Genomic DNA, 20,062 nt, shown 5'->3' with positions numbered 1-20,062 from the left:
CCCATTTTCAATGCCCTGGCTGAGGGAAGGAGGTTCTCACCCAACATTTGACGGTACATGGCCCCATCCATCGTCCCTTTTAATGCAGTGCAGTTGTCCTGTCCCCTTAGCAGAAAAACACCCCCAAAGCATAATGTTTCCACCTCCATGTTTGACGGTGGGGATGGTGTTCTTGGGGTCATTCCTCCTCCTCCAAACACGGCGAGTTGAGTTGATGCCAAAGAGTTCGATTTTGGTCTCATCTGACCACAACACTTTCACCCAGTTCTCCTCTGAATCATTCAGATGTTCATTGGCAAACTTCAGACGGGCCTGTACATGTGCTTTCTTGAGCAGGGGGACCTTGCGGGCGCTGCAGGATTTCAGTCCTTCACGGCGTAGTGTGTTACCAATTGTTTTCTTGGTGACTATGGTCCCAGCTGCCTTGAGATCATTAACAAGATCCTCCCGTGTAGTTCTGGGATGATTCCTCACCGTTCTCATGATCATTGAAACTCCACGAGGTGAGATCTTGCATGGAGCCCCAGACCGAGGGAGACTGACAGTTATTTTGTGTTTCTTCCATTTGCGAATAATCGCACCAACTGTTGTCACCTTCTCACCAAGCTGCTTGGCGATGGTCTTGTAGACCATTCCAGCCTTGTGTAGGTCTACAATCTTGTCCCTGACATCCTTGGACAGCTCTTTGGTCTTGGCCGTGGTGGAGAGTTTGGAATTTGATTGATTGATTGCTTCTGTGGACAGGTGTCTTTTATACAGGTAACGAGCTGAGATTAGGAGCACTCCCTTTAAGAGAGTGCTCCTAATCTCAGCTCGTTACCTGCATAAAAGACACCTGGGAGCCAGAAATCTTGCTGATTGATACGGGATCAAATACTTATTTCCCTCATTAACATGCAAATCAATTTATAACTTTTTGAAATGCGTTTTTCATTGATTTGTTTGTTGTTATTCTGTCTCTCACTGTTAAAATACACCTACCATTAAAATTATAGACTGATCATTTCTTTGTCAGTGAGAAAACGTACAAAATCAGCAGGGGATCAAATACTTTTTTCCCTCACTGTATGTATTTATTCAACCCTTTAAGTGTTTTTACCCAGGATCCATTCAATTTTGGAAAAAAAATATTTTCAAATATTCATATTACATTTTTCTTTATTGAATACAGTTACCTCTATTCATAGTCTTTGTTCTGCATTATTCGCCCTGTATCTTGCTCTTACAGTACACTACCTTTGTTCTGCATTATGTTGTGAATTTACCTGACATTGCTATAACCTTATTCTTTCAAATTGCCCCACTGAAGAAAAAGCTTTTTACTAGAGTTCAATGTTTAGCCCTAAAGCTATGCCCTGGGGTGGTGTTGGCATATTTTCTCCTGTTAATTCCTTTAGCATTCAGTTAATGCAATAGATGTGGACCACAGAGTAAATGGGAATGTTGTAAAATGTAGGCAGAACAGGGAACAATTTGATAGCAGATGGCAGAACTCTTTATTTGGGTTAAAACTCTTTATTTAACCCAACAATATTTAAAGGGGTTATATAAACCTATTCCACAGATTCCCATAATAATTGAATGTGATGTCATTGTCTTCTGAAAATTACAATACATTTTATACTCCACAGAAACATGAAACAGAAAGTTCTCTATGGCAGAGAATTGTATAGCATATAAGACTGGAAATAAATATATTTTTAATATATATTTAACCCTTTTTGCTCAGTCATGTTTTCACATTCCTCTCTTTCTTTCTTGTGTTTCAGGTGTGCGACTGGTGCAAGCACATTCGACACACAAAAGAGTACCTGGACTTTGGAGCTGGAGAGAGACGGCTTCAGTTCTGCAGTGCAAAATGCCTCAACCAGTACAAGATGGACATTTTCTACAAGGAGACTCAGGCCAACCTCCCAGCTGGCCTCTGCAACCCCGGGCACCCGCCAATGGAGAGCAAACCGGAGAGCAGCGGTGTGCAGCTCCTGACTCCAGAGTCCTGGAACACCCCCCTGGGGGAGCTGCGCCGGAAAGCGCCGTCTCCAGGCGTAGGCATGGCTGGGTCCAATCAACTCCCCGGGCCCTCAGGCTCGGCTTCGGCCTCCCCCTGCGAAGCTACTGCCATGTGTTCCTCTGCCAAAATTCCTACTCCAGGCCCCAAGCCACACGAGAGTCCTACACTCCCCCCTCCAGTGTCCCTTCCTCCACCACCCATGGGTGTCCCACCGGGCAGCCCGCCCATGGTTATGACTCACCGTGGGCCCATGCCCCTGCCCTTCTTCATGGATCACCCAATGATTCGTCCCCCTTTCCTCCGGGCACCCCACACTCCCAGCCCAAACAGTCCCCTGTCAAACCAAATGATTCCTGGCATTGGCCCACCTCCGCCCCCCAGGAACCTAGGCCCAACATCCAGCCCGATGCACAGGCCCATGCTCTCCCCACACATCCACCCACCCTCGACGCCCACAATGTCCGGTAACCCTCCTGGAATGATACCTCCACACCCTGGTGCCCCCATGCCAGGCTTGCCCTTCCCACACATCAACATGATGCCAAACGGCCACATGCCTATGCCACAAATGATGAACTTTGGCGTGCCATCCCTTGCCCCACTGGTGCCACCTCCAACCTTGCTGGTGCCATACCCTGTCATTGTTCCACTCCCAGTCCCTATCCCTATCCCTGTCCCTATCCCCTTCAACACAAAGGGGTCATCTGGTCTCCCTGGAAACGGTGAGAACATCATTCCAAGCACATCGTCAGAATCAAGTGAGTCCAAGGACACCCGGCTTTTTTCTCCTGGCTCCAGAGGCGATGGCGACAACAAGCAAGGGCCTTCAAAAGCCACAGAACTTCCTCCAGGTTTTTCAGGCCATTTGTTAAACCAATCCCCTCCTGGACAGGGAAGAACTGAAGTTGTAGATTTGACAGTGAAAGCTGAGAGCCCAGTAAAGTCTAGGTTTTCCCTCACAAACTCTCCTGCTTTGCTACAAGATGGTGTCATAGACTTGACAATGGGCCGGCGGTCTAGGCTTCAGCATGTCATTCAAAGGGCGGTGCCAAGTGCTCAGGTGAAAGTCGAACATGAACCACACAGCGTCCTAAATCTGGCTTTCTTGGGTGAGGACAAGAGGAACTGCAGTGGAGTAGAACAGGAGTGCAGAGACACCTGCAGTCCTGTGGACCCCCCGGCTTTGCCCTGCAGTGACCCTGCGCACTGCGGGGGGGCGCCACCCTCACAGCAGCAGCCGCAGCACAGTCTGATTTCAAGCAGCTCGGGGCCAGAGCCCAGCCCCGCCGCCGGGTGCAACGTCATAGTGAACGGCACAAAGACTCCTGACGTCACCAGCAAGAGCGCCTTCTCAGAGCTGCGTGCAGAGCCTCGGAAGACGGCGCAACCGCTGCCGCCGGAAGAGCCGACCGTGAGCGAGCTGGAGTCGGTGAAGGAGAACAACTGCACGGGGCCTGGGGGCTTTCAGCTGGAGCTGGACACAGGTAAGAAGGCTTCATCAGAGGAGCCCTTGGGCGGTGGGGACAAACAGGACCCCAACCTGAACAACCCAGCCGACGAGGACCACGCCTACGCCCTGCGCATGTTGCCCAAGGCCGGCTGTGTCATTCAGCCCGTGCCAAAACCCGCAGAAAAGACTGCCATCACACCCTGCATCATCTCCACACCCCTGCTCAGCACGGGACCCGAGGACATTGAGCCACCACTAAAGAGGAGGTGCCTACGAATTCGCAATCAGAACAAATAAAATCAAAAGGTTGGTCTCATTACATCCCTACAGTTTCCACAAAGGAGATCTCTTTACAGGCTCTGTGGTTTGCACTGCTCTCACCTTTTCCACCAGATTTCCATTAAATTTGAGTATTCACACAAAATACAAATGAGCCCAACTGATCAAAGTATGCCATTCTGAGGAAAATCTTCAATGAAACTAGATTTCCTTACATGTAAGGTGTCATTAGTGAACATTTTCCAGTGTATATGCCTTTCATTTTACTTGGTTGTTTCAACTGCTGCAGTGATTTTTCATTGTGTCTTGTCATGATAGCTGGTGCCTTCACTGTGTTTTTTCAGAGCCTGTTTTTATTGCAGTTTAAAACTGTGCATCGAACAGTGCCTAGGAATCATAATGTTTGTACACCTTAGTATCCACAGTGTAAGGAAAAGCCTTCTAAACCAAACAGATTGAGAAAGGCATTACATTATGGAAGTGCTTAAAGGAGTTTCTTTTGAGATAAAGCCTTTTCCCAAAGATTTCCTTTGGAGTGTAGTATGAGGAAAATAAATGGTGAAAATGGGATGGTAAAAGGGCTTTGCAATCTTGTGATAATGACCTGGATACTCTCCCTGGCAGAGGCCCAAGGTTTAGCATTCTGTATTTAATTAATCATTTGTACATAATCCACATATCATATATAGCATATTCTCAATGCTTTAAAAGATGACTGTCTGCCCGCTCTTGCTTCAGACGCCGCGCTCTTCACCAGTGCGTTTGTCTGGATGTCTCAGAGTGGAGTGATGAATGTGTAGCTCCAGACGGGTCTCTCCAGATTGTTATCAGCTGTGTTTGAATCCCACTGTTTTAAATCACAAATGACTGGGGGCTGGAAGTTGACGGGACCTTGACACTGTGCAGTCGCAGAACAAGGGAACCCGGATGTTACTTTGCAGAAGAGGGTTATTAAAGCCCTGCTCAGAAACAATGCCTTTTGTCTGGGAGACATTTGTTGCGAGGCTTGAAAGCCCTGCTGTACTTCTGGGAAGCATGTAGCCAGGGAGTCATTGTGGTGAAACAATGAAACTTGAAAGGCACAACTAAATCCCATGAAAAGATGCACACTGCCTAGTTCATAAGCAAAAGTGACAGTATGGAAATTACATACAATTTGGAAGACTCATTTTTGGATTACAAAAAAGCGTGTGAAGAAAATCTGATTCTGTGAATTTCTAGGACTACTTTTTGGTCATTTGCCTTTGGTTTAAAAAGGGAATCATATAAGGGTACAATACATTATCTCCAATTTACCATATGTTTTGTATAGAATTGTCTTCCTAAACCTCTGTTTTTGTTTTTGAATTTTCATGAATTCCCCAAGCAGTTATTTTCCAAACATACTTATTCTTATTCAATCTTGCTTCTAAGAGGAGTTTAAATATATTGAATTACCTGTAATTTGGCCTTGCAGCTAGAAGTTCCTTGATCACATGATATATCCATATGGCCCTATATAGCAGCGAAGAGCTTGTTATTTATTTATTTATCACTAGGGAAATCATCTTAAATGTAATCATGGGAGCTCCCCTGTTGTGGCCTTCACCAAGGACTCTCCAGCAGCTCTTTCACACGCAGTTAACACCAGTTTGGAGATGGTTCTGTTCTGTTGCCTGCTTCCCTGTGAGATGTGTGTTTATTGCAGCAGAATGACTTGTGACCCACACTATATTCAAGACCCAGCCTTCAGCAGTGGAAGGCTAATGCATTACTACAAGCTCATCCACCTACTGAATATCTTTAATGGTCTGCAACGAAATATGTACGGAAACTCCTACAAAGAGTACAGTATGATATTTCTTGGGTCATTTTAGCTCTTTTAGTATCCCTTAGCAACCATTGCTCATGAAATCGCAGTTTATTGCCAGTAATAACCACAGGAAACATTTTTTTTTTCTTGTAACTTGATCTCAAGGGTTGATTTTAGTGGCGCTTTAAACCATCTTTTTTTCCCCCATGGCAAATTTACTGCAATGTTTTTTTTAGCAACGTCATATGTATTTGCAGCTAAAAGTCTTCAAAATATCCCTGAGATCAGACAGCAGCAGCCAAGTTCAGAATTTCAAGTCAGGAAACACTTAAATGTCATCTTGTTTTCTCTGTTCTTGTTTTGTATTTTTTATTGCAATATATGTAACCTGATCTTTCCATGTGGATATGTGCATACCATTTGAACTAACACACACTGGGTGTGTTGTGTGAAAGAACAGCACGCCTGTCACACTCTTGAAATGTTAAACCGTGTATGTCGTTTATTTTCGAGCTATTTATTTACATTTATTAATGTGGGTTATAAATAAGTATTGTATTATTTTCATGTTTATCCCTGCACGGAAATATGTAACCCCCATTGCGTCAGGTTCTGTATAAAACAGGGCTGAGGAGAGCGTTACAATGTGTTGTGGATCTGCAACAGGGACAGGTTCCAGGGATTAGATACGGCTGCAGTTATTTCACTGTAAAGTAATTCATTATTCAACTTAACTATGCCATCTAACAATTTGAGGTTATTTATTCAAGTTCACATTTGAATCATAGGGAAATGACTTTTCCTGCAAAAATATGAAAAATTAAAATAAAAGCAGTGTGTGTTATGGGAGCTTTTACCAAGGACTCTTCACCATCTCTCAGACACAGACACACACACACACACACACACACACACATACAGACATATATAATCTGCTACCTGTTATGTTGAAGAAACACTTCATTATATGCATTCACTGCATTATACACTCACCTAAAGGATTATTAGGAACACCTGTTCAATTTCTCATTAATGCAATTATCTAACCAACCAATCACATGGCAGTTGCTTCAATGCATTCAAGGGTGTGGTCCTGGTCAAGACAATCTCCTGAACTCCAAACTGAATGTCTGAATGGGAAAGAAAGGTGATTTAAGCAATTTTGAGCGTGGCATGGTTGTTGGTGCCAGACGGGCCGGTCTGAGTATTTCACAATCTGCTCAGTTACTGGGATTTTCACGCACAACCATTTCTAGGGTTTACAAAGAATGGTGTGAAAAGGGAAAAACATCCAGTATGCGGCAGTCCTGTGGGCGAAAATGCCTTGTTGATGCTAGAGGTCAGAGGAGAATGGGCCGACTGAAATAACCACTCGTTACAACCGAGGTATGCAGCAAAGCATTTGTGAAGCCACAACACGTACAACCTTGAGGCGGATGGGCTACAACAGCAGAAGACCCCACCGGGTACCACTCATCTCCACTACAAATAGGAAAAAGAGGCTACAATTTGCACAAGCTCACCAAAATTGGACAGTTGAAGACTGGAAAAATGTTGCCTGGTCTGATGAGTCTCGATTTCTGTTGAGACATTCAGATGGTAGAGTCAGAATTTGGCGTAAACAGAATGAGAACATGGATCCATCATGCCTTGTTACCACTGTGCAGGCTGCTGGTGGTGGTGTAATGGTGTGGGGGATGTTTTCTTGGCACACTTTAGGCCCCTTAGTGCCAATTGGGCATCGTTTAAATGCCACGGCCTACCTGGGCATTGTTTCTGACCATGTCCATCCCTTTATGACCACCATGTACCCATCCTCTGATGGCTACTTCCAGCAGGATAATGCACCATGTCACAAAGGTCGAATCATTTCAAATTGGTTTCTTGAACATGACAATGAGTTCACTGTACTAAACTGGCCCCCACAGTCACCAGATCTCAACCCAATAGAGCATCTTTGGGATGTGGTGGAACGGGAGCTTCGTGCCCTGGATGTGCATCCCACAAATCTCCATCAACTGCAAGATGCTATCCTATCTATATATGGGCCAACATTTCTAAAGAATGCTTTCAGCACCTTGTTGAATCAATGCCACGTAGAATTAAGGCAGTTCTGAAGGCGAAAGGGGGTCAAACACAGTATTAGTATGGTGTTCCTAATAATCCTTTAGGTGAGTGTATATGGCATACCAATGTTTAAAGCACTATCAACACATGAATTGTATTGTATCTACACTACATTGCTTTTTTCAAGGTATAACATTCTGCATTAGATTGACAATGGTTGATTGTAAGTAGTGACTGAGTACTTGTGTACAGTGTATTTACAGTGTAAATATATATAGTAGCAGCATAGGTCATGTGTATTTAGGTTCGCTGTTATGTTACCTCAGATGTCTAATCATATAAAGAGTTACGCATTGCACCCCAACATTGCCCAAAACTGAGAGAGAGAGATATATAAACAGTGTAGCGTGTACTCACAGGTAACAACAACTTAATATGCAAAATATGTGTCTTCTGTGAAGAGGGGAGAATATGCCACGTTATGTTATGTTAGATAGTGAATCAGACTCTACCTCACCTGCAGGACAATGTTCCCTTTCTCCAGCTTGCCTGTAGTGTTCTTTAGTATTGGCAAGTCCAGTGCATATTTTACAGTCTTCAGACAACTCCACCCTTTTTAGGGCGAAGTAACATCTTTCTACAGTTAGGAGACTTAGAAACCTGTGTGAGATTCATGATGGAAAACATTCTCTCAGGCCGCTATTACTTAATGTACATTTATTGATAATGTATGTTTCTCAGCACACACAGAGTAAACACAAAGAACACATAGAGCTAGTCTGGACAAAAAAATAATAATACATGCACCCCTCAATCTCTGCCTGAGCCTCGAAGATGACCTATCAGAACCATATGTTTCCACACCCTGCACACCCACAGAATCACACACTTATTTGAAGGAAATTTATAGGAGCAATTGGTCATTTATTTAGAAATTTTAGACACCAAGGCCTAGGTCCGAGCATGGTGTACTCCCACAGGTTCATTTGCCACAGTGCAGGGTTTTAGAAGAGGACAGATGTGACCTTTTTCAGAAACCCTAACTAGCCTCTCCCTTGAGAAACACACACACACACACACACACACACACACACAGATAGATGGATCTTATTCGAAATCTACTTACAATGATGTTGTACAGTATATCCTTTTTTGTGGGAATTAGTTGATTTTAAGTGACAGAGGTTTACCAACTAGGAGGATTACAAAAAAAACTTCCAGATGTTGCTCTGCGCTTTATAAAGGAGGACACGTAACACTGGAGCTCTTGTGTGCTTCCTACCGCTTCCCATTTTTCTCCGTTTCTATTTTTTGCCACAGGGCTTCATCTTTTAGCCTTGAGAGATCTGACCTTTACTTGGAGCCGCAGCAGTGAGGTAACACCCCTGCTGGCTCTCGCTATGTCGTGAGATCTTTCCTGGAATTGTAAATGCCTAGGAGGGAGACAGATCCTTAGAAATATGGCCACTTTGGAAAAACAAAAGCTCCATTAGCCCCCTAAGATCATGTGTTATGGGAGCTGGGATGTGTGGTGAGTGTGCCTCCTACTGTGCAGCCAGATTGAGTTTTAATGCTCTAAACAGCATCAGAGCTCAGTACACTAATGTCCTCTTACTCCACACTCAACCCACAGTCAAGTTCCCCCTGGAGCGAGTTATTGACCTTGTTCACTTCACTGCTTATAGTTTAAGAAATAAGCAGTGCAAAAATGTCAATCTATGCATGGCTTATGAGCGTTGAGATTATTTGAAGACTCTGACATGGAAGTATTCACAGTGGGGTCCCCTTGCACTGCTAGTTACATCTGGTCAAAGTTTGTTTCTGTAATAATACAGTATTTAAGGAATTCTTACTGTGGCTTACTTTGATTTGTTTAAAGAGCTGAACTCTGCGCACTCTGTGCCGCAGGACCAACTCTTCCCCCCCCCACCCCCGATTGTGCTTGACTTCCCTGTTTCATGCAGTTTGCATTGAAGAAGCGCTGCGTGTCAGTATTACCTCCCATGCAGTTCAGTGTCAGAGATCTGCCCACTGCTCCCTCAATGCGTTCGGCTCTGTAATTGCACACAGGAAAACTCTGCGAATGTGATCATTGTTAATTGGGGTTCACTGAGAACACAAACAAAGGGATGCGTGGCAAAAAAGAAGCAGCTGAATTAGCAAGCTTGTCTATGAAACTCAGTAGCCTAGCCTGTATCCTGGGTGAAAGTTACACCAATGTAATTCTTAATATCCCACAGCACAGAATCGCATCACCTCTAGTCAAGCTGAAAAATAAGTTTACAAAAGATTAAAAACTGAAGTATTCTTAGGGAAATCTGCAATGAAAGAGTTGACTGACAAAATGAGATTTCAGCTGAGTGTTTTGAAGGCTGTGAAGCACGAGGAAACTTTATTGCTGGCATCTGAGGGAAGTAATTTAGCACAGGACCCGGAGAGGAAAAATAACAAGCTCTGTTTTAGAAAAGTGATTAATTACTTGAAACTGTGTCTTATATCTCGTTCTCTTCACAGATGCTTGAAACAGTTCCCAGAAAGTTTCTTTGTGTTTCATGTATTTTTTTGTGAAGATTCTGTTAGCCAAAATAAATGCCTTTATAGCACGCAAGTATACTCCTCAGATTATAGAGTGAAGAGGTGTCTGGATCAGGGTTGTGATTTCTTGTATCTCCCGCTGCTGACAAAACAAATTCGCAGGCAGTCTAACGCAATGCGGAAGAGCTCTTATTTTAACCAGTAATGTCATTCATTCGTTCAGGAATGTACTGTTTACATTTTCTAAAGCATCTGTGTGAATGTGGGATTCAGAGATTTGTGACTTTACACAATATAGTAATCCACAAAGTTTTTTTTTCATTCTTTTTTAACTTAAGATTCAAATACATCAGTCACTGTGAGTTTTAAACTGCCTATAGAGTATAAGGCCTTAGCCAAAACATAACTCTGCCTTACCTGCCAATCTCAAATTACAAAATTTGAACCCTATCGTTGTTTCATTTTTTGTCCAAAGACACTATTTACAAAACAAACAGGATACCGTACATATTTATTCTTTGCAATTCACGCAGGTCAAAGTTTTGATTGTTGGCTAATTGAGGACCTTCCAAGGAAAAAAGCTGAAATAAAATGACTGATTAGATGAATACCAACAAAACAGAACAAATTCAACATTTACAGATGTCCCTCACACAAACAGCAGTGGTGCTCTGATTGATACAGAAGAGAACAATATTGTACTGAGACTGCTGTAGTGGTGATTCTTTATTTCTGGTTAGACATAAGGGTTAACATACTGACTGCTACCATGTTCCTCTGCACAGTCTCTGACTGCCATGTGTGATGGCCTCACTGATAAAAGAAATGTCACCATCTTTTTGTCTTTCTGTATTTTTTGTCAACTTTTGCTCCTGCTTCCTAAGCGAGATAAGAATCTGAAAGCTAATTTCAGTATGAAAAATGCTGTTTCGAATAATAATGCATTCTGGACTCTTGTTGCATTCTGTGCAGTGATTAATGTTAATTAAAGGAGGAATATGTATTGTGGAATAGAAACATTTTAATTAAATATCCCTTTGTCACAGTCAAACAAGTGAAAGACAAGGCACAAAAATAATCTTTGACATAACAAATCCATTCTTGTTTCATGTCCTGCTGTCCTTCCATATAATGGATTTGAAATTGCTTTTAAATCCTGAAAACTGAATTATGAATTGAACTCAGTTAGGGTGTACTGTGTAAGTGGGAGTGGACAGCAGGTGTTAAATAAAGAACAGGGTCTACTGAACAGAGCACCTCTCAAAAGACTTAGAATCACAAAGACTGAGAGGTACAGAGCCATGCTTTGTTTTTATTTTCCAACTCTTTAATTCATTGTTTTATTTTATTCTGATATCTCTTCTGCCTGTTCACATGAAAGAAACGTCAAATCCTTATGAACCTGGAACCCAGAAAATCAGTCTAACCCTTCATTGTGCACTCTGCAGTCGAACCACCATTAGCATATCATTATCTGCATTTAAGTTCCCATTGTTGCAATACAGCAGAAAGTATTTTATAATCTGTTTTGATGCAAACCCCCTGTTCCCCATGCAAGACCAGCTCAGCTTGTCATTGACAGTAAGAGATGGTCTTTTCTCCAGTGGAAGTCAATGAGAGCCATGCATGCTTCAGTGGCCCCTGTCTCAGAATGTGGTTATGGCTTGTTTTTTGTTTTCTCTGTAACATTTATATGAATTGAGGATGTGTTTTCTGCTTTCCCCACCTTGTGAATCTATGAGCAACACCAATCTGTTTGGTCTGATTTTTCATTTTCATCAGCCTCCCCATCCTCCCTCCCAGTTCCTCTGTCCTCAGTGGCCAATTTGTGAGTGAAGTCAGACATACAATATGTCCTCACGTGGGGGTGTCCAACAATGTTCGCTGTTGGGCCCTGAGCTAGAATTGTTCTTGGACTCACAGGAGTGAAAAGTCAGGTATGCTCTCCACAGACAAGGTCCGCTCGCCCTTTGGTGTAGATTTAGTGGAAGGCAGCCCAGCCTCGCCCCTCTCCACTGTTCCCGTCTGATAACCTCTCACCATGCGGGCAGCTGTCAGGGCCCAGATGCACGGTGTTCAGGTGCTGTCGCTGGGTGTTATTAAATGATAAGGCTTCATGGTTGGAAGCACGGTGGAAAGAATAAGATAATATAAGCTAACAGGAGGGTTTCTATGATTTATTACGATTGACTGCTCTTCCCAGAGATTGTGGAGCCCTCACAGTGCGAGACCTCTCACCTCATCCTCTGTTTTGGAGAGCCTGTAGTGGAACCTACTCCCAATTATCCCGTTCATCAAATATGAGCTTTCCCTTCCATTTTTTTTATGTCCCTGCAAGAAAATGTCACTGAGTGTATTAGGGATTTTCTGTATGATGCATTATTGTAACCGCTTGTACGTTTGTTTTCTGCTTCTTCTCGCAGCTCCGATGAAAGGCAGTGTTCCTCTGAATGGATGAGTAAAGATGTGCCACGTCTCCTGACAGTCTCCAGCTGCCCTCACTCTCCTCCCTGATGGCCAGCAGCCGGGCAGCTCCTCTGAATGGACTGATGCTACGCAAACACTTGCGGCAGAGCTCCTGACATCACCCCGCCCCGCGCCACAGTCAGCAGCACGAGGAGCTCCGATCACCGACACTGTCGGCATGGTACCGAGACATTCCTGCTGCTGCGGCCGTCTCCGCTCTCACTCCATCTTGTCTATTCCCCAAAGCCCTGCCCTGGTCTCCTCTTAGACTTCCTATTCCGTTTGGACCAATTAAGGTACTATTCCTTTCTGGTACTTCAGAAGTTCCAGATCCATTAAGAGTTGAGGGCTGAAGGTAGACATTTGGACTGGTCCATGCTTTGGTAATGTGACCAGTGCGTACTACCTTAAAATGCCTAGATATGTGTTAAAATATTGAGTTCACGGGGGTATGAACTACCTTGGATGCACTTTTCAATGAAGCCTAAACATTACTTTTATCTTGGGGAAAAGTACATTTTCTCAACCCTGATAACAAAGGCCTATATTGTTCTCTTATGTTGCTCTCACGATTCTGTATGTCTATTGTTACATTTTGTTAATCTGAACAATTCCAGAAGGGCCGTGTAGAATTTAGACTTCTGGGTTTTTAGTTTGACCATGTGCCAAGAGAACTTGGTAAATGTTTATTCTTCTCGACTTTCTCTCTTCCCCCTGACCCCCTCCTCCACCACTGACGCCCCCACCTAGTGGGAACAGAGTGATTGTTTTGAACTGAAGACCAAAAAAACTCCCTGAAGGTGTAAAATAATCCCCGGGGAATATTTGTTGGGCGTCACTGAAGAAAAAGAAAAAAAACTGATGAAATTTCAAACTTGATGGCTTTCAGTGATCCAGGAAGTCAGGGATACAATCTCTCCATATGCAAAAGCCTGTCATGGTAATTAGAATGGTATGGACGAACCAATGAAAACAAGAGGGAGAGAAGACAAGAAGGAACCACCATGGTCTTGTTTCACTGTTTACTTTTTTTGCTGTCATGGTTAAGAGAAAATGTGCAATTGAATCCTCAGTCACTGGGTGGAGGATAACAGGGTAGAATTGAACTTGTGTGCACTTGTACAGATGTAGCCGGCAAGTCCAAAAGTACAATAGAGCATGCATGAGCTCCACTGGAAAGAGAAGGCCCATTTTGTACAAGTCTGGTGTAGCAATCCTTGGTTAACTATGTTGTTTCACTGGACTTGCAGTAGATTTTGATTAAAGTGATGCACTAGAGTAAATCTCCTGCTGTACTGTAAGTTAATCACTGTTTCAGTCATTGCTAGAACCAACATTTTTGTATGAAAGATCCAGTATGACATTGCGATTGGCTTAAACAAAGGGTTGCTAGGCAGCAAAGCGCCACTAAAGTGTTGCTTTAGACAGGGCTTGTGTTACATCTTTGGCTAAGAACAAAGTCATCAAACTTTCAAATTTAAACTTGTGTGGCACAGTTAATAGTTGTTCACATCTTTTCAACACATTCAAATATGTCTGTTTGAGCAACATGTAAGGTTCTTTTATATATCATTAGAGGCCATCATGAAATGGATTAAACTGCTTATATATGTGATGCTTTTTCATTGTAATATTCTGTCATTACCTCCTGTTTAGCCTTTAGATACTGATGAATTACACATGCAAACCTTTAAAGCAATAACACAATTTGCTAACGGGACATTGCTTATTCTGCGCAGTATGGAAATCTTTGTATCTTCAGTTACATGCAGGTGGTCATGAACTACTACATTATATCAATGATTTCTAGAACAAAATAAGGAAATTAGATTCAACACCCATTTGGTATCTAATAGCCTTTTTTTTTAAATAACATCAAAAATAACAAACAATAGTAACATGAAGTTCAAAGTATGAGATAAAGACTGAACAAAACACATTGTGGACAGAAAAAGGCAACATTTTGTGTTTATTCTTTATCCAGCTTGCTTTCTAATCTGATTACCATTATCCTTGAACTCCATATTGTTAGTCATTTGTAGGGCTATGATTTTGTCACAGAGATAATCGTGTTTACCTACCCGCCTTTTAAAATGTTTTTGCCGACTTTGTTTCTTAATTAGACTCCCGTGAAAGCTAATAATTGTGATGCAATGTTTAATTAATTAATCGGTCACAGTGCAACACGTGTTCCACATTTCTACAATGTATCTAACCTCCTTAGCACAAAATATTTCAACGTCTTTTGCTCATACTAGCTACGGGGAAATGTGAACTACACTACAATAGCTTTCACATACATCTTATTAAAAAAAACGATGTCAGCTACAAACATTGTAAAAGGCAGGTGGGTAAACAATTATCTTCATGACAAAATCGTAGCCCTAGTCATTTGTGTCAAGTCCAGTATTTTACAGTTTCATGTTGTGTTGGAAGATAACTGGCAGACAAAGTGTTTGTTCAGTGTTTTTGAATAGCTTAGAAGAAACTGTCGTGGCAGCTATACAGGTTGGAAATCTGAGCCCCATTGCTTACATTTCTGCCTGTCCTGATTGAAGAGTTTAGGCGTCACATGGTGAAGTGAGGGAAGGAAAGCCTTTTTAGAGGGAAGGCCGTAAAGTTCGCATTCACTTCCCTGCAAAACTTCTACTGATAGGTGACTCCCTTGAAGATTATCAGACTGTTTGGTGTTTAATTATACTTACAGCCGAATTCAAACCACCTCTGTTCAGTGTGAATGAAAAATACAACCACGAAACGAAACAGTATTATAAATTATTCATCCATCTTTGCTATAAAAAATATTGTAATTGAATTGTGTTGAGTATAGAAATTTAAATATATGTGTTCAGTTGGACTCTTTTCTTAACTAATGCCAAAACAATTTGCACTGAATAAAGGAAGTTTGTTACTCATGTTAGTTGATTTTTTTGGAAATCCACCAGAGGCTATTTCTTTATTATAGTCTATTGACGGAGATGTACAAGTAACAGTACAGTTTGGCAGCTTCTTTTAATCTGTTAGATCTTTCTTGGTACCTGAAAGTGAGATTTTCAAAAACAACTTGAGGTTCCTTAACAATATACAACATTTAATTAAGCCTTTGTTTTGTGAATTTTAAACCCTGTTGAGTCAGACGACATACAATTTCAGTGATTTTGACTCCAGGACATCCTCCCTCTCATCCCCTTGTCTCAATCTCAACGGCCTCTGTGTCTCAGTTTCTCAAACAGGAGACTTTTTTTTTCCTATTCCCCTTCAATGCCAACGCTCAGAATGCAACCAAATAATTCTGTACACATTGATTTTTTTTTCTTGAGGAATTTAGTTTCTCAAGGCTTTAATTGAGTATTTTAGCTTTTTTGGTCTAATTGTTACACATCTCAGCCCACTCCTTTTAAAAATCTGGTCCATCCGTTGGTCTTATTTTTCATGGTGTAACTTTTCAGAAATTGTATATCTGCTTAGCAACTCGCAGCGGTGGGCCGGTGCCACAGTGTCAGGTGTCAGGAGATGAAAAGAGCTCCCAGTGAGTTCTGGACAGCCCGGGTACACAGGCCCTCTGTGCCGCAACCACCATCCGAGCGCCAGAGGTGCTAACTCTGATGAGAGCTGATGAGCGGCGGCACACGGCTCCAGGGAGAGGGCCGGAGAGACGTGACATTGTGAAACAAAGGAGTTTCTTAGTTTCTTCTCTCACCATCTCCTTGCAGCTCGTTTTGTTTTTCCTGCTGCCCCGCTGAACGCCAGCCTGTGTAACCGGAGCCCAGTGTCCAGATTAGAGATTGTTGACTCAGATTCAGTGGTGAAACTCAAGCCTGTCTGTGCTGATGGTGAGGCATTTAGGAGTTGGTTCACTTAGGCCAAGATGAGGATTCAATGTCAGAGTAATTATTGCTTCTACTTTTCTATATTTTCTGCTTTGTAACTCTTCCTGTGCTACAGGCAGCCTTCTTTTTAATTCAGAGGGAGTTTCCCCTTCTTTATCAGTTTCTTAAGATCGAAACGATAATCACGAGTGCTATATTTTTATAATCCGCCCCCCCCATGGCGTGATGCTGCTCCTCACTTATACTGATTGGTGACACACATCTGCCCCTCCCCGCCACACAGACCCTCCTGCTGAAAGCTGGTGATGTTCCTGCAGCTGCTCACTCAACACATGCCCACACAGAGGTCTGCGCCCGGGTCCTGAGGCATTCCTTCACTGCACCTGAAGACTGACCCTCACTTCTTACCTTGTGGTTTCCTTTACAAATTGCCAGTCCCAGAGATTACTGCAGTATATATATTTTTTTAACAATATGAACGGTATGTTGCCAAAATTGCAAATCTTTCGGAGTTTCACATAAGTCAGGAAGGCCAAGGAATAATAATTAGTAATCAAGTAATACTTTTGTGACGTGACCTTAAAGTAAGCTATGACAGTATAAAATACATACACTATATATTTCTTTTAAATATCATTGGCCGATATCGAGCCACTGCTGGATGATGGCCTCCTCAAGATGTTTCCATTTCCTTCAATCTATAGCTTTCCTTTTCCATATCACGCCTGCAGTTTATTTCATCTTCCCATTTTTTTCATTGCTTGGGATCCATTCCTTAGCTTCCTTTGTCCACCTTTGATCTGGTCTTGCAGTCCAGCCCATTGCTATTGGATGTAATTTCAGTTTGTTCGAATGCATTTGTTTATTTTTCTCTCTCTTCTTGTTATTCCAAGCATACATCTTTCCATGCTTCTTTGGGTCATCTGCAGTTTATATTCATATGCATCGTTGGACAGGATAATCTGTCCTGTACAATCACAGGATTTCCACAGCAGGTGCTGGTGATTTTATTATATCCTATCATTTGTATAAAGGAATATAGATATTGTGGAATGGAAATTCCCAGTGTCTATATTTTCAGAATTGTAATTCACGGTATGGCAAATAAGAGCCTAGTTGTTTCCAGATGTGCTGAGGTTTACAAAGGGAATGTCAAGAAGGGTATTAGTTTCCGAGTGATTTCGATTCAGAAGGGAACGAGACTTCATGTCCTGTTGATTCACAGCCCAGTAATGAGTTGTACCTATATTTAATTTCCAGTGTACTGTAATCGGAGATTGATTTTTAATACATTGCTTAAAGGCTCATTTCACATTCATTGACATGAAAATGAAAGTGGACAAAATGTAATGATTTCAAACATTTAATGTGCAGCTATCAAACATAATCCAGAGAACACCATTAACGTTTTCCGAAGACAAGATTAAGAAATGTCAGTGTAGTAACTCCATGCAAGAGGAGTCTGAATACCAGTGTTGCTCAGTGTACTTTTTTTTTGGCCTGTTGCTTAGATGACCTAAGATCAAAACAAAACATCAGCTTACTTGTGCTGACAAGATTGACCACAAGATGTCAGTGTTGTTATCTGCAGCCTGTTCAGTTTTTTGGATAATGCAACTCATTGCCAAATTGTATCTCTTGGGGATAGTATGTTTTAATGTCATTTCCAAATGCTATTACATCCCTTGGGATTTATTAGGGTAAGATCTATTTAGATTTCTGTTGCATATTTGAATAGCATTAGCAAGAGCCAAGACAGCTGAGCCAGCCCTGATGCTCCTGAGATGTGTCTGGCAGGTGTCAGTTTTATCCCCCCTAAATCAGTGGCCTTCAACTCTGGTCCTGGAGCCCCACTGTCCAGTTTGATCTTGTCTCTAAGCTCTCAATTACTTAATTGAACCTTTAACTGAAGTATTAATTCTGCATTTTAAGGTTTTCAAACAGTTGGGGAAATTATATAAGGTACTTAAATGTTTTTAAACTCCTCAGGGCCAGGGTTGAAAACTGTGGCCCTAAACACTTGAGTCAATACAGTTTGGAGTTAAGATTGTATAGTGTCATGGCATTTACACACATTTATTACCTCTCATCTTAAACCAACTTATTATGTTTGAAAAAAATGCATCTCACTACTTTTGATGGCTAAAAGGGAAGCATTTGCTGTTTTTTGTTTGTTTGTTTGTGTTTTATATAATGTCCGTAGTGAAATCATTGCTTTGTGGTTAGAATGTCACAACAAAAGGTTTTGAGTCTTTCATGTCATGCTGGATCTTTGATTGCTCCTGGAATCCATTCTCTTCTCACTCTTCCTTAGGGCTAAACAGTCACTGGAGAGTACAGCAGTAAACCTGTCACTGAATTCCTGTTTTATGGATGTAGCCCTAAATATAGATCATAAATCACATATATATTTGGAGAACAAAACCAACCCCCTGAAAAATGCAATACACCTTTACTGTGTGTATCATTCAGAACAGTGCTATGTAGGTTCAAAGGCAAAATAAAAAAGTGTCAGGATCACTCTGAAGATGGTTGTGTTAACAGCCTGTATTATGCAATGAACACCTTCCCAGTCCAGTGAAGTTGGTGAAATTCAAAAGGATTTTAAAAAACTTTTTTAATGTTACTTTTCAAAGGTGAACTGAAATGCTGCCTTAATTTATCGCTTGTGTATTCTACTGTTCTGATAATGCTTGCTTATTCTTGTTTAAAACCCACTTTGTAAAAAAACAAAACAAAAAACAAATTTGTTATCTTGCTAGTGTTGATGTATAGATTCTCAGCTTTTCTGTGACTTGTATGAACCAGAGATTTTGCTACCGGTTCACCCACACCCACCCCACTTACATGTAAATTTGACCTCGTGGTGGTTTCTATACCTTTTTGTGTACTTGCAGAACATTTTATAGTATTATTTATTATTGACAAGTGTTTGCATTTGCAAATGAATAAAATAAAAAGTTAATGGGCTCAGTAGTTTGGTTGCAACACAGTTGCATGATGATCGAGAGAAGAATGTCATGCTGTTCTCACAACAATGAAAACCTGCAAGGACAGAAACCCTTGTCTTTTAATTATTAAAATGTTACTTTAACTTGTCACAAAGACTGCTTTAAAAGGATCATTTTTTGTGTTGTAACAGTATTTGTTTTACCCAGTGAATTGCATATGAAGACAATAAATAGAGCCACACAACAGATTTCTTTTTTCACTCCTGGTTTGATTATTACTTCTTCCTGATCAATTAATCAATTCTACAAGAAAAAAACTCACCCGACTATATTTAGTTGATATTTTAAACAAATAATATGTAATATTAATATAGTAATACAAACATTTTAAATTAATGGAAATGGTGTCATAAACTTAATCTGTACTAGGAATCAAGAGTTGTGACAAAGGAGTTTTATACTATGCCATATAATGAATGTTACTATACTGTTAAATTCATGTAAAATGTATTCAACATGCCAATACCAGTAAAAAGTGCCCCCTAACCAAACACAGTATTAGAATAAAAATCAGTCATAAGCAATTAAATGTGCACATTATCATTACCACATATTTCTGCTGCCAGAGAAATTACACTTTCATTATGCCTGCACACCCCATTAGTCACAGAGTGTACATGA

General features: G+C 41.5%; 1 protein-coding gene across 6 annotated transcripts in view; it reads left to right on the top strand.

The window, feature by feature from the left end:
• The window catches only part of sobpa (sine oculis binding protein homolog (Drosophila) a), an 85,929-nt gene extending 66,300 nt beyond the window's left edge, over positions 1 to 19,629 (top strand). For all 6 annotated transcript variants that reach the window (XM_066701521.1, XM_066701486.1, XM_066701512.1 and 3 more), the window contains 2 exons: positions 1,770 to 3,767; positions 12,558 to 19,629. In XM_066701521.1, the coding sequence (XP_066557618.1) occupies positions 1,770 to 3,758 (1,989 nt within the window). In that variant the 3' untranslated portion in view covers positions 3,759 to 3,767; positions 12,558 to 19,629. The remainder of the gene's footprint in view (positions 1 to 1,769; positions 3,768 to 12,557) is intronic.
• Positions 19,630 to 20,062: the final 433 nt, after the last annotated feature.

This window comes from Amia ocellicauda, chromosome 1 (assembly GCF_036373705.1).
Source record: "Amia ocellicauda isolate fAmiCal2 chromosome 1, fAmiCal2.hap1, whole genome shotgun sequence".
Lineage (NCBI taxonomy): Eukaryota > Metazoa > Chordata > Actinopteri > Amiiformes > Amiidae > Amia > Amia ocellicauda.
The sequence above is the reverse complement of the archived record's forward strand: the minus strand, read 5'-3'. Positions and strand labels throughout refer to the sequence as shown.